The 14,382-nt window shown below is 49.3% G+C and overlaps 1 protein-coding gene across 2 annotated transcripts in view; it reads right to left on the minus strand.

Annotated features, from left to right (window-relative positions):
- PUDP (pseudouridine 5'-phosphatase) overlaps nucleotides 1-14,382 on the minus strand; it is a 131,959-nt gene that overhangs the window by 57,989 nt on the left and 59,588 nt on the right. Inside the window, exon 4 of one of the 2 annotated variants that reach the window (XM_068532749.1) lies at nucleotides 1,091-2,493. The exons of the other annotated variant lie outside the window; for it this stretch is intronic. Within the exon in view, the coding sequence (XP_068388850.1) occupies nucleotides 2,317-2,493 (177 nt within the window). The 3' untranslated portion in view covers nucleotides 1,091-2,316. Of the gene's footprint in view, nucleotides 1-1,090; nucleotides 2,494-14,382 lie in introns of those variants that run through there. 2 annotated transcript variants of the gene reach the window in all.

Consider the following 14,382-nt stretch of genomic DNA (forward strand, 5'->3'; position numbering starts at 1 on the left):
TCTATAAATCACTGAACTCTAACTGAAGACTTATTAGGTGGAAAAACTCTAATAAGTAGTAATTAGTACGTTCTTAAAAGTGTTCACGTTTCATTTAAGTGGGATGAAGAAGAGAATGACTGTGTCATCTCTCGGTGGCTGTCATCAGTACCGAAAATCCTGAAGGACAGGCAACATACGAGCAAACGGGCGCAACTTAGGGCACAAAACGGCATAACTTCTATTAATCCCTGAAGGTCCTAATGGAACACACTTTAAATGAGCTAAGAAAGTAAGACAACTACTCTTTAAACTTTCTTGGCAGCAGTCATTCTGGTCTAAATTTTCATTATTATACCTCTATGAAACTGATGGACTATTCAGTGGAAAAACACCACTGAAATGTTGTATTGAAGCAATCAGACTCACGTAGAAAAATAAGAAAGAATATGTGAGCTTTGACCACACATCCATATTCCTCTTTTGTACAAAAAAGTACAAAGTGTTTGTCTGCAGAGTTGGCTAAAACCACAAAAACACCACCACCACATTTAAGACCAAATTCACCCTAGAGAAAAACTGACCCTGATTTACATCATTTAGAGGCATTAAACCTGTTTGTCTTATTCATGCAAAATGGCTTAATGATTAGAAAACATCAACACAAATATTTTGGAAGAATGAGATACCGAATCACATACGTGACCATTTCACTGAGAGCCTTTCTTTGCTGTACGCAAAGACAGCATGGTTCACCTAAAATATGTAAATGCCTACTGTATATACAATAGATAACCAACAAGGACCTGCTGTACAGCACAGGGAACTATACTCAATAATCTGTAATGACCTATAATGGAAAAGAATCTGAAAAAGAATATATATATAAAATCCAATCACTTTGCTGTACACCTGAAACCAATACAACATTGTAAATCAACTACATTTCAATAAAAAATTTTTTAAATATGTAAATGCCACTTTACAGTTGGGTTAAAAAAAAAAAGTCAATCATGTATGTTTTGCATTTACGTTTTACATCTGTTAGACGATAATTTTTTTTTAAAAAAAAGGTAAAATAATACTCCCACACAAATAAAACATGAACAAGTAAGTGTCAAAGCTTTTATTCAATTAAACTCACTGGTGAGGGAACCAGTAAGATGTTACAACCGATTCTAAGGAGAATTCAAAGAACAGACACGTATACAGCAATCAAGAATGTTGAAATGAATTTGCTGAAATAATGTAAAATTGGTCAACAGCCAGAGACAACCATGCACAGACAATCATTCCACCTGACAATCACACACATCACTATCACCTTTCTAAGACTCACAGAGTTGAAAATTAGCTCAAGGACAATCAATAGCAGAGAACACCGGGGCAGGCCGGAGGTGGGGTGCCCACCAGTGGAAACACCCTGTGATTGTATTTTTCCCATTTTCAATGCCTCTCACTATATTCCCATCACAAAAGGCTGAGTAAATCTACTATAAGCAGTTAATCATCAAAGTGTAATGTCCAATAAATTGTTCCAAAAATGGGCTACGGCTCTCGGTGGTACCAAGGATGCACCCTGAAATCCAATTCTATCTGCATCAAAGAATGTATTAAAAAAATAAATGTTCTTAAAGGAAATGATTTCCCTGAGGCAGAAAACATTCTCAAACGTGGATATGCCCCTCGATATAAGATGTAGGCTACCATCATGTTCACACAGAAAGGAAACAATGGAAGATACAGTCCACAGTCAGTCTCTCAGTAGAGGTCCACAGAGATTTAAGGGCACGTAAGGAATGTCAACATTTGCTGATAAAGAGAATGATTTATGAAAACCTCATCCATCATGTGGATTTCCCACTCAGATTACAAACCAAACAGAATTACCATTACCACCTCACTTTTATCAGTTGCTAGCGCATGTTAAGATGAAACACTGAGGAGAGCGATACAGTACACAATGTATATAAATATAACAAATATGTACATACACATATATACATAAAAGCATATACATACATGTATATATATTTTACATTTTCCAGCCAGGGTTGAGAACAACGAAGAAGAAAAAGAAATGAACCCAAATTATTCAAATACTAAACATGACTATTCAAGCGACAATTTCCATCTGTGTTCTGGGCTCTCTTCTTCTGCTTCCTGTCTGTCAAGTTACAGTTAGTTCATTGACCGTTTAGAGAGCGTGGGCCAGGCCCTCGTGGGATGGGAAGGCTTCACAGGCTGAAGGACTGTTCACATGGAGGTCTGGGAGCTGGGCTTTCCTCTGCCCTTCTCCTGGGCAGCGTGGGCCACACGCGTGGGCGCAGGAGCCTCTCACTCGTAGGGCGGCAGACCAAACAGCTCGGGCTGGAAGTCCTGCAGGGAATCCAGCACGAGGGTGGCCTTTGTGGTCAGGGCTCGGTTTAAGTTTCCGTCGGGAACCATGACCACCTGCATCCCAGCTGCGAGGGCGGCCTCCACCCCATTGGGAGCATCTTCAAAGACCAGGCACTGCGGGGCGAGGAAGAAAGAGAGGATGAGAGGGCCTTCTCTGTAACCACACGTCTAGACTGGGCTTCCATCGCCCGCACCACCGCCAGCTGAGTCAGCTCGGTGTTCTGTGCGACACAGAAGCGGAGTGGAGGCTGTCCACTTTATGGTCTGTGGGCAGGAGAGGGCGCTGGCCCTTCTGCGGTCCGAGTGCGTCCCACCACGTCACTTTACAGGGGAGAGGTCCATCTTGGCCCCAAAGTGCTACCGAAATGTGGCACAGCTGAGTGGAAAGACCGGATTCTCGGTTTACAAATTTATTTTATTTGAATCACAAGAATCTGTTCAATCCATAACTGACCATGCTGAGCACGCGAGGAAGTTGTGAAAAGTAAGAAAAAATATGCTTTTTAGGTGTAAAGTGACTTCAGAGCTGGCAATGTTTCAAGTACTGCAGTTTGGAAATTAAACCGCTAGGATGTTTTAGTGAAAAACTCAGCCCCCGGGGGGTACCCGTCACGCACCAAAAATCTCCCAAACACAAAGATTGAGTACCACGTGCGGTACCTGTTTCAGCTTATTCAGACACCACCTCTAAACGGGAGTGTCTGTGCCCCTGTTCATGTCAGGAAGCTCCTCAACGTGCCATCCTGTGACCATCGCTACCGCGAGTTCCACGTCAGGACTCGCTCCAAATGCGAGGCAGAAGTCTACCCAGTGGTGAACGGGCGTGTCACCTTTTTGTCACCTTCCCTCCGAGGAGAGCACCCACTGAGAAAGTTTCCCTTGGCTCCTGGAATTCCACACTGAACGTGAAAGCAGCTTTAGTTTTTTCCATTAAGATTCTGTAGGGGCCAGACATGTATGAAGAGGGCTCCTCCCGGCACCTCTGAGATGCTCTCCTGTGCCCCTTCTTCTCCACAAGTGCCCGAGGACACCCGGCGGTGGCCCAGGTTGGACCCTGACAGTCTCCCCCTCACGTCCTCCCAGCCCCCAGCCCCCCTGCCACTGATCACAATGACTCCCCCCAACCCCACTTCATAGGTCGCTGCGGTCCCAGCCCCACGTGCTGGTGACCTGGAAATGGCTCCTGGGCACCAGCTGCCAGGTGCGGCCTGACACTAGAAGGTCTGCATCCTCTGATGTCTTTAAGTCAGTGGAAAACGCACAACACACAATACACACAAACACAAACACACGCTCTCACACTCTTACTGCTGGTCTGCTCTGGAACAGGTTCACTGACTTTTTTTCTTTCCCTCCTTCCTTCCCTTTCTCCGGGAGGCTGAGCCATTCATAAGCTGACTCCCCCCAGGGCCGAGGTGAGGACCGAGTGAGTTAGTACTCGTCATGACAACAGGTCGGCACTAGGCACTGCACGGAGTGGGCTGATGCCCGGGACACAGCGCTGAACTGGACGGTCCTGGGCACACGGAACACGCAGTCCCACTGCCTTCCCGTCAGGCCTCCTGCAGCCCCCTGGCTTGTTTCAAGCTCTCTGCCTCTACCCTGAGAAGACGGTTTCCCTCTCAGAGGGGGAATGACTCCGCTTAGGCCGCTGAGGTGCCGTTTCTTAGTTATCTCATTCAGAGAGTTCCTGCTCGTGACGTTCCTGTCCCTGACTTTTTAAAGTTACGACCTGACCGTCTTCTAAACGTCCCTGTTGTTTTACCTGGGACCATGGACAGGCACTTAAATGTCACCTGCTGACACGTCGCTCTTTAAATACGTGAGATTTGTAGGCTTTGTGCTGGCCCCCTGTGAGCTTTCAGTGGGGCGGAGGAAGAGACTTTGTTGGTTCCTTGGGGTAACGGTGCCCGGCTCCAGTCGAGAAAACAGCTTTGATTTCGTATTTGTGGGAGGCCCCTTCCAGGGAGCACGTGGGCAGGTGTGAGGGAAAAGTGGCGGCTCAGAAACCGCGGCACGGAGCGGAACAGGGGCCCGAGACGCCTGCCCTCATCTGAGAACAGGGGTCCGTCCATTCGCACCTGACAGCTCGCCCACGTGCCCTTTAACCTCCAGGAAGTACAGAGCAATGTCCACATGCCCTGTCCACATGCCGTTTAAGCTCCAGGAAATACAGAGCAATGAATGTCCACATGCTCTGTCCACATGCCGTTTAAGCTCCAGGAAATAAAAGGAGGAATGGTGGCGTAATGGGGAAAAGCTCCGCAGGTACTTACGGCTAATACAGGCGGCGTAACTGACACACCCTGTTTCTGAAGGTTTCACTCTTTCTGCAGGCGGGCACCGTTTATTGGTTTCTGTTTCCAATTTACCCTTTGTCCCCACCTAATTCCGGAATGAATCACCCCAACGCAGCACGGAGATGTGAAACGCGATGTTTAGGACGCGTGCGGCAGCGTAAAGGGTGGCAGGCGTCAGGGAGGCCAGCCTGAAGGACGACAGGGAGGAGGGGATGTGTGAGGCTTGTGCAGCAGGAGGGCCGCTGGAAGTGTGTCCAGGCAGATAAGTAAGGCTGGGCCCTCGAAAGGACTCAGGGCAAAGCCGGGCAGACAGGACGGGGAGTTTGCACAGAGCCACCTGAGGCTGACTGTTCCCAAAGGTCAAAAGCGATTGTAGTCTGTGTTGTAAATATGGTCGGAAGAACGGCAGAAACCCTGATTGTACACATTGTGTCAGGAGCTCCTAAAATTCCTTTCTTTTGCCTCCTCTCCCGCGGCCTCCTCCTTGCCTGGTAGATCTCAACAAACGCCTTCCACGAGCACCAGCTGGACTCTTCCCATCGGCCAGCAAGAATTCGAGAAGTGCGGAGAAGTTAAAAGAGAAGCTCAAGTTTTTAAAAGCAGATTGTAATAGGGAAGAACAAATATGACTCCACATTGGATCTGTTTCTTTAACTTTAGCCTTTGTACGCTATTGCTTTAGCTTCCAGTTAAGAATGTTGCGTGTAGCCTGAAATACACAGGAGAGCCCATTCTCAAGGCTCTGACCTTTAAAAGTGTAACACCTTCCCATTCAGGTAGAGATAAAAATTTGCAGAACAGAGAATACTGTTTGTCTTATTGGAGGTGTACATGAACATCGCGACCTGACCTAGGTGGACAGCTGCAAGGACAAAGGATTCTGGCACCAAGAAGTCTGCAGCTACCATCCACGCTGCTTCTTCAACTTGCCTCTCAAAATGCTTTGCTGAAACCCTTGCGGCAGTCTGGGGTTTTGCGGGGCATGAGCCACCGTCTGCTTGCAAGGCGCTGCAGTAAACCTTTCTCTGCTCCAAACCCCCAAGTTTGTGTGCTGTTTGGCCTCAGTGTGCGTCATCGGGCACACACACTTGCGTTTGGTACTGGAATCGGCCAGTCCACTGGAGGCTGTATGACGAGGACGGGGCAGGAAAATGCAGCAGCAAACAAGGGGGGCAGCGCAGTTTACAGGAAACTGGACCCCTCGGTCCCTCTGCCCCGGCCTTGCCCTCCTCACACAAGCTGAACAGAGCAGCCAAATGCAGGACAGGAACCACACACACGACGCGGATCCCGCCGAGGTCAGCACCAGCGATGGGTCCAGGTGGCCGACCCCAGCCCTGGCAGCACACGGACAGCACTGGGGTCTCAGTCATGGGACAGCACCGGGAATCGTAGGGCTTCCCCTCCTTCTCACAAGGAGCAAAATTACAAAGCAGGACAACTAGATTTTGGAGCACCTGTGAAAATGCCTCAAAAGGTTTTCATGTGCTCATTATGCTGTACCCTGATTCCTAAGACCTAATGGTCTTCCAAGGACCACTCATAGGGAAAGGTACCCAGAACCTAGAATCGTGGACACTGTATGAATAGACACCGCACGGCTTGTCTCTCTACTGAAACCAAAGAATAAACCTTTGAAAGTTACCTGGAAAGACTATGCCTGTTCATAACAGGACTTACCGGTCATAAAACCACCAAATCATAAACCCACTGAAAGACGTAAGCTAAAGCAATACAGCTCACACCTTACACAAACAAAAAGGAGGAAGTACGTTTTCCCGGCAAGTACCAAAATATGTCCGGGCAGTTTCTAAAGGCCACGTGTGGCTAACAGGCACTGACCTTTGTCTCTCTCCCTCCTTTTCAACACTTCATTGTTCCCTCAGTGACCAGCCCAGCCCTTCCCACCCCGTACTGAGTGGTTGCACTTAACCTTAATTCACTCACACCTACTTGGAAAGTGTGACTGGGGATGTGTGCTTCTTTGGTATCTGCGGAAAGAAGCGTCCCCGTAAGGAAAGGCTCTGCAGGGGCTGCAGCAGGTGCAGAGGCCGGGGCGGGGGCGGGGGGGGGGGCAGAACGCCCGCCCTCCCTCCCTCCCACACCTGCACCTCGTCCCTCGGCCCAAGATCCTGTGGGCGGGTGTGGATGCGATCGTTTCACCAGTGGAGCGAGTTTTGGAGCACAGCACACATGGCACGTACCCCAGGACACACTTCCAGTACTTCAAGGAGGCTGCCGGTCAGGAGTACTCTCCTCACAGCTTGTGCTTGGCTGTGACCAGGCAGGGCTGCGGGAAAGGCACCCTCTCACGGTGCCAGGCAGGGAGTGGGTACGTGAGGAGCGCCTGCCGAATCCGCGCAGGTGGCGGAAGCGCCCTGGGCGGGACTCAAAGCAACACAGGGGCCGCAGAGTGTCACCCTCCAGGGCAGCGGCCAGCCCAGCCCTCTCCTGTCACTGTCACGGGTGAGGGATCTGAGCCTGGGAAGCTCAGAGGTGAGCTGAAGGTCACACCGGCAGGCAGGTGACAGAATTTGGGAACTGTGCCTGGGTCTCCAGAATCCAATGTTCTTTTTCACTTTACCAAGCTGAAGGCTAAAATATATCTGAATTCCATCTCCAGGAGAGCAGATGAGCTTAATTAAACTGTAGCTTGAGGGGTTTAATTTAGAAAGAATGACATTTCCAACCACCGGGTAGGTGAAGTGAAGTATTTCAGGGGCTTCGCTCACGGAGGCGCCGAACCCACTTCTCTGAAGGTGCTCAGACTCAGGAGCGCCCTGTAAGGCGGCCCACGTCCACGATCTTCGCCCACGCTGCTCGTCTGAGCCACAGGCTGGGGGCGGGGTGGGGCTAGGAGGTCCTTTCAACGTGAGAATCACATAACTAAGATGGCTTATGTGATAACTATGGAATTGCACAGAACAGAATCTTTGTCTGACGGTGGTGGAGACAACGGAGGGAGGTGGATGGGATTAGGGGAATCCTTCAGAGGCAACAGGGAGTTTGCTGGACAGTGCCCTGGACGTTGACGCAAAGGAGAGTCCGACCTTTCTGATGCGGAGGGCACTGGGACTGCCGTTCTGGTGGAGGGAAGGAGAGCTTGCTTTGTGACAGCCTGGGTTTGAGTCCACTGTGCGAGGGTCTGGCAGAGACATGAGGGGCCTGCCTATGTCGTGGGTGAGTGGAGGGGGGCTGGGTGTGAGCGGAGCGGGGCTGGGTGTGAGCAGAGGGGGGCTGGGTATGAGCGGAGGGGGGCTGGGTGTGAGCGGAGAGGGGCTGGGTGTGAGCGGAGGGGGGCTGGGTGTGAGGAGGGGGATGGGTGTGAGCGGAGGGGGGCTGGGTGTGAGAGGAGGGGGGCTGGGGTGTGAGAGGAGGGGGGCTGGGTGTGAGCGGACTGGGTGTGAGAGGAGGGGGGCTGGGTGTGAGAGGAGATGGGCTGGGTGTGAGCGGAGGGGGGCTGGGCGTGAGCGGACGGGGTGTGAGAGGAGGGAGGCTCGGTGTGAGAGGAGGGGGGCTGGGTGTGAGCGGAGGGGGGCTGGGTGTGAGCGGAGGCGGGCTGGGTGTGAGCGGAGGCGGGCTGGGTGTGGAGCTGCAACCAGGAGGAGGGAAAAGGGGAGACCAGGAGGGGCCCGAGGCAGCCTCGCATTTCTCTGAGATGTGCAGACGGCCCAGGAGGGATGGAGCTTCAGCGACAGTGGGGGGCAGAAGGGGAACCAGGTGAGGCAGCAGCGGGGCCAGGTGAGGTGCAGCCCCAGAAGCAATGTCGGATCCCTCTGCTAGGTATGTCATCAGACGGCCTGGGCCCCTCCCCTTACTTCCAAGGGATGGTTTATACACTGGGTTCCCACACATTCGGAGTTATGGCCCGCACCGTGCTTTTCCTCATCAGCTCAGGCCAACAGGGACTCACCTTCAATCCCATGCACCTATTCCCTTCAGGGCCAGACCCACCTGAGATGACACTTGATAACTCATTTTACATTTCAAACGAGTACAAGTGGACATTTTAAGTTGTACACTTTTCTGGAACTAGTGAACTTTTTCCATGTGATTACATCGTCTCTAGGGAATAAAGCTTTTCCTTTTGCTCAGTAACACACAAACTTTGACATGAAGTCACTCTGGTTCACTTTGAAGACTCTCAGGGGCCTGGCATTATGTGTATGCAAATTTAAGTACCTCTTAAAGCAGCAGCCATGATTTTTCATTATATATAAAGCCATGGATAATCCAAATCTAATCACTAAAACAGTTTTCAACTAAACCACTACTTTTAAGTTGAAACTTCCATTATATCATTTTTTGCAGTAGATTTGATTCTATACATTAATTTTATAATATCAAGTTCAATTTTCACACTATGAGACATGAAAACTTTGAGGAGGTCTTCAATTTTTTTGATTAACTTTTTATTAACAGTGCTCATGTTTAAGTTTCATTGGTCTCCTTGTTCTTTGTCGGTGAATTACCCATAAACAAGTACCACAATATTGTGATATCAAATATGTATACACTTCATTCCATGTTTACTTAAATAATAAACCTTTAAGTACCGTTGTAAAAATGACTGAAGTTTGCATGTGTTTTGCTGTTAATTACTGCTTTTGTTCATATTCTTCATCTTTTTATCCATCCATCCACTCATGCACCATCTATCCATCCATCCACCCACCATTCAATCCATTCACCATCCATCCATCCACCCACCATCCATCCACCCACCCACCATCCATCCATCCATCCACCCACCATCCATCCACCCACCCACCATCCATCCATCCAAGCATCCACCCACCCATCCATCCCTATCTATCTACGTACCTACACACCCACCCACTCATCCACCTATCTATAGGTAAAGTAGATTCTACCTGTGCTGTGGTCTTCTACATAAGTGTCTGATGCTGAGGTCAGTATCCCTTGCACACTGCAGAGCTACTGTCTTACTGAATTAATTTTAGTCTGAAACTAAAAGAATAAAGCCAGTACTGAGATAAACATATTCATAACAAAATCCTCTATAGAGTTACAGGCTAAATACATGAATGAATCACACCACTAACTGGATTCCTTTTCCTTTTGAGGAAAGCCTTTGAAAAATGTAGTATTTAACAACTTGGCAGGCATGGGCGGGAAGCTTCCTAAGGAATTCTCTGTCATTTTATTCATGACAACTACACCGTGAGGGCCCTCTCAGTGTCCACCTTAAAGTATGTGCGTGTAAATTAAGTGCTGAGCAAAGGACTTCAAGATAGCTCAGAAACCTTTTTCTCCTTTTCTCTTTTAATGATACAGATCCTGTGTTCACCAATTTGTCAGGAACCACTGAAAAGCCCAGCAAGGCTCTCAGAGGCTCTGAGTATTTTAAAGATTCATAAAACAAGTGTGATTTGTTTCTAAATGGTCATCAGAATCCTTTCTTTCACCTTCCTACCTCCTCTACAGATTCAAGTAAATGGGCAAAATCAGTGTTTTCCTCGGCCTTCTGCACGATACTCGTGAAACACAGGTTTGACTCAAGGCCCCTATTAGTTTCACGCGCTGAGAGCTAAACTATGACACCAGCCTTGAAGATTATCCCCCTGCGTGGCTACCATGTCAAAATACATACTATGGGGCGAACTGTTTTCCACAAGATTCAAATAGTAAACCCTAACACCCAATGTATTTGGATACAGGGTCCCTCGAATGGTTTTCAGGTGAAATGAGTCCCAAGGAGGCCCTAATCAGAGAGGGTTAGGGTCCTTCCAAGAGGAAGGGGAAGCTGCTCTGTCTGGCCCTCCCCTTGCACTCAGAGGAAAGGCCATGAGAGGACAAAGTAGCAGGAAGAAAGCCCTCACCTGAGGCGGAACCTGCCAGAACGCTCACGTTGGACGTCTGGCCCCCAGAACCGCGAGGATACACGTGCCTGCTTTTCAGCCCCCCAGCCTGTGACGGTGCGTTGTGGCCACCCAAGCACACTATTACAATAGGTCTAACAGCGAGCTGTGTGTAATCCCCAGTTATTACTCTCTCAGAGGAAGAGCCGCGAGGATACACGTGCCTGCTGTTCCAGCCCCCCAGCCTGTGACGGTGCGTTCTGGCCACCCAAGCACACTATTACGATACGCCTAACAGCGAGCTGGGTGTAACCTCCAGTTAGCACTCTCTCAGAGGCACAGCCGCGAGGATACACGTGCCTGCTGTTTCAGCCCCCAGCCTGTGACGGTGCGTTGTGGCCACCCAAGCACACTATTACAATACGTCTAACAGCGAGCTGTGTGTAACCTCCAGTTAGCACTCTCTCAGAGGAAGAGCCGCGAGGATACGCGTGCCTGCTGTTTCAGCCCCCAGCCTGTGACGGCGCGTTCTGGCCACCCAAGCACACTATTACAATACGTCTAACAGTGAGCTGTGTGTAATCTCCAGTTAGCGCTCTCTCAGAGGAAGAGCCGCGAGGATACGTGTGCCTGCTGTTTCAGCCCCCCAGCCTGTGACGGCGCGTTGTGGCCACCCAAGCACACTATTACAATACGTCTAACAGCGAGCTGTGTGTAACCTCCAGTTAGCACTCTCTCAGAGGAAGAACCGCTCTGAGGTTTCTTAGATCACAACTGCTTGCAGTGTGGGGAAAGGAAAGAAATGTTTCCTGGATGACCTAACTCCACAAATGCCTAGAAGAGCAGAGGCACAGCACATTTTGTCTGCCTTTGGGCATAGCTACTGAAGAGGCTTAAGCCACAAACAGAATTATCACAGGACAGAGGGCGCCTTTGAAGGCCTGTGGAAGTGATTTTTCCACTCTGCCTGCAAACGTCGTGTACCGGAGAGGCTGACAGTTATTTTGGGAAGCGATACACACGCAGGGAAAGCCTACGTAATTACTGGACCTGGAGGGGGTTAAACTCTTCGTTCCCAAGCGAGCTGACGGAAAGGCCGCGGTTCTGGGGGTTGACACGTCACTGCCGCCGATGCAGGAGGCCTCTCTTCAGTCCTCTGGATGCGAACAGCTGTTACTTATGGGCCAGCCACCTGGGTACTCACAAAGTGAGTGAGTACTCTGGTACTCACAAAGACGCCTGAATTCTGCGAACCCACTGAGTGCCCACCAACCAGATGAAAGCTTCCTTTTACACACAACCGTAGCTAAGTCAGCACTTCTGGAAGTGAAGATGTGCTTAATTCCAGGGGAGGCTTATGATCTTTTTCTTCATCTCTCAACAGTCATACTAATGTTCATTTCTAAACATCCATCAACAGAGGAATGCATAAAAAAGATGTGGTACATATATATAATGAATATTACTCAGCCATAAAAAAGAACGAAATTGGGTCATTTGCAGAGTTGTGGATGGACCTAGAGACTGTCATACACAGTGAAGTAAGTCAGAAAGAGAAAAACAAATATCGTATATTAATGCATGTATGTGGAATCTGGAAAAATGGTACACATGATCTTATTTGCAAAGCAGCAATAGAGACACAGACTGTAGAGAACAAATGTATGGATACCAAGGGGGAAAGGGGTGGGGAGGAATTGGGAGATTGGGATTGACATATATACAACACTGATACTATGTATAAAATAGATAACTAATGAGAACCTGCTATATAGCACAGGGAACTCTACTCAATGTTCTGTGGTGACCTAAATGGGAAGGAAATCCAAAAAAGAGGGGATATACGTATACATATAGCTGAGTCACTTTGCTGTACAGCAGAAACTAACACAACATTGTAAAGCAACTACACTGCAATGAAAATTAATAAAAGAATAAATAAAATAAATAAAGATAAACTGTCTACTAGGACGTCATTAGGTATGAGGTTTCCAGAATGTTCTTTGATGCCAACAGTCCAGAGAGATCTACTGCAAAAAGGAGATTCTTCACATTGAATGAGGGACTGGAGATTCGTGACATACAAAAATCAGCATAAAAAAAGTTTCCAGAAGGACTGCCCTGGATAAACCCATTGTTTCAAGTTTGATGGAGAAGTTTCGCAAACGTAGAAGTCTGTTTTCAGAGTAAACCAATGAACGTCCCCCAAAACTAGTGCTCTGAGGAATACATTTGGGAAAAGTTTCAAGAAGATACACCTGACCATGGCAAAATTCACATTAGTGCAAATAAAGCCCTTGGCCTTGTTTTCTTGGGACGGTCTGAATCCTCCCTGTACATAATGACTTTTAACTTAAAACGCTTATAATGAATAAAATCAGATGATGCAAATGCTCACTTTAAACGTCGACCGGCTCTGGCACTCGGGTTAAGCTTTTATTTCACTAGGAACGGAAATGCGTGAAGACGTAAGGAGCTCTGGGCAAAGGGTGCCCAAGGGGTCGCGCGGTCAGGTCACCCCGGAGGGGTTGCGGGCACTGCTGGGCAGAGGCAGGGGACCCTGTGGAGACACATGAGGCCCCTGAAGGTGGGCGCAGAGCAGTCAGGAAGGCATCCTGGGTCCACGTGGGCCAAGAAACATTCTCAAGGAGTATAAACAGCAAGCCCTGAGTTTGCAAGGCTCTTCTTGGCAAGCTGACCCGAGCCCTCTGCATCGTGTGGATCCCTGTGTGGCCACAGAACCACATCCTGGGTTTCTGCTTGTCGGAGACTGGCCAGTGGACACCCAGCACGGTGGGGTGAGAGCCACAAAAACTACCCAGGACCGGGGGTTCCTTGTGGTCCTCCAGGGCCCCCAACACGTGCCCCAGGGACCATGTGCCGTAGGCGCTTTTAGCTGCTGGTAAAAGAAGCAGCGCAAGTACTACCTTCAAAACAGACGATAGCAACAATAGTAGTGTTTGCGGGCAGAACAGTCAAGTAAAGGATCTATAAATATAGCATTGTATTAGCTTTCTTCCTCTACCCTGAGAATATATTAGTGGGGTGAGAATGCTTCAGATCCCATGCATTTACCTTCTTATAGATTTCAATCATTTCAGCCCCTGACTCAATTTTACTGTCTAATAGAACAGGGGCAGTGAAGAGCTACGACTCACAGGGACTGATACGTCATCACAACTGGGTGAGTCGTGCTCCGGCCTGGACCCAGGCCTGCCTGTGAGTGTGGCCGTCAGCCTCCTAGGGACCAAGAGCACCTCGGGACCTGGACACAGGGGCACTGGGTCAGCCTCCAGGTGACCAAGAGCACCTCGGGACCTGGACACAAGGGGCACTGGGTCAGCCTCCTGGGGACCAAGAGCACCTCGGGACCTGGACACAAGGGGCACTGGGTCAGCCTCCTGGGGACCAAGAGCACCTCGGGACCTGGACACAAGGGCACTGGGTCAGCCTCCAGGTGACCAAGAGCACGTCGGGACCTGGACACAAGGGGCAGTGGGTCAGCAGCCAGGCGCTGTGCAGAGACTCTGGAAGAATCAGGAATGTGAACCCCTACAGAATGATGCAGAAGCAGCAGAGAACAACGTAGAGGGAGAAAGTCAGTGGCAGAGGGCCTGGGAGAAGCTTTATTCCTGCAGCAAGCGTCATTTCTAACATTTCTAATATTCTTATCCCCATCTTATAAGTGGGAAAACTGGAACTGAGATTAGGTACTGCGGTGGGCAGACTGGTCCCCAAAGATGCCCACCCCTGAAGCCCCAGAACCTATGAATGGGGTCCCTTACATGGTAAAGGGGACTCTGCAGATGGGCTTCAGGTTATGGAGCTGGAGACAGGGAGGGTGTCCTGGCCGAAAGGTGGGGGGCTCCTCTAGCCAGGTG

The sequence above is a fragment of the Eschrichtius robustus genome, chromosome X (assembly GCF_028021215.1).
Source record: "Eschrichtius robustus isolate mEscRob2 chromosome X, mEscRob2.pri, whole genome shotgun sequence".
NCBI classification, from domain to species: domain Eukaryota; kingdom Metazoa; phylum Chordata; class Mammalia; order Artiodactyla; family Eschrichtiidae; genus Eschrichtius; species Eschrichtius robustus.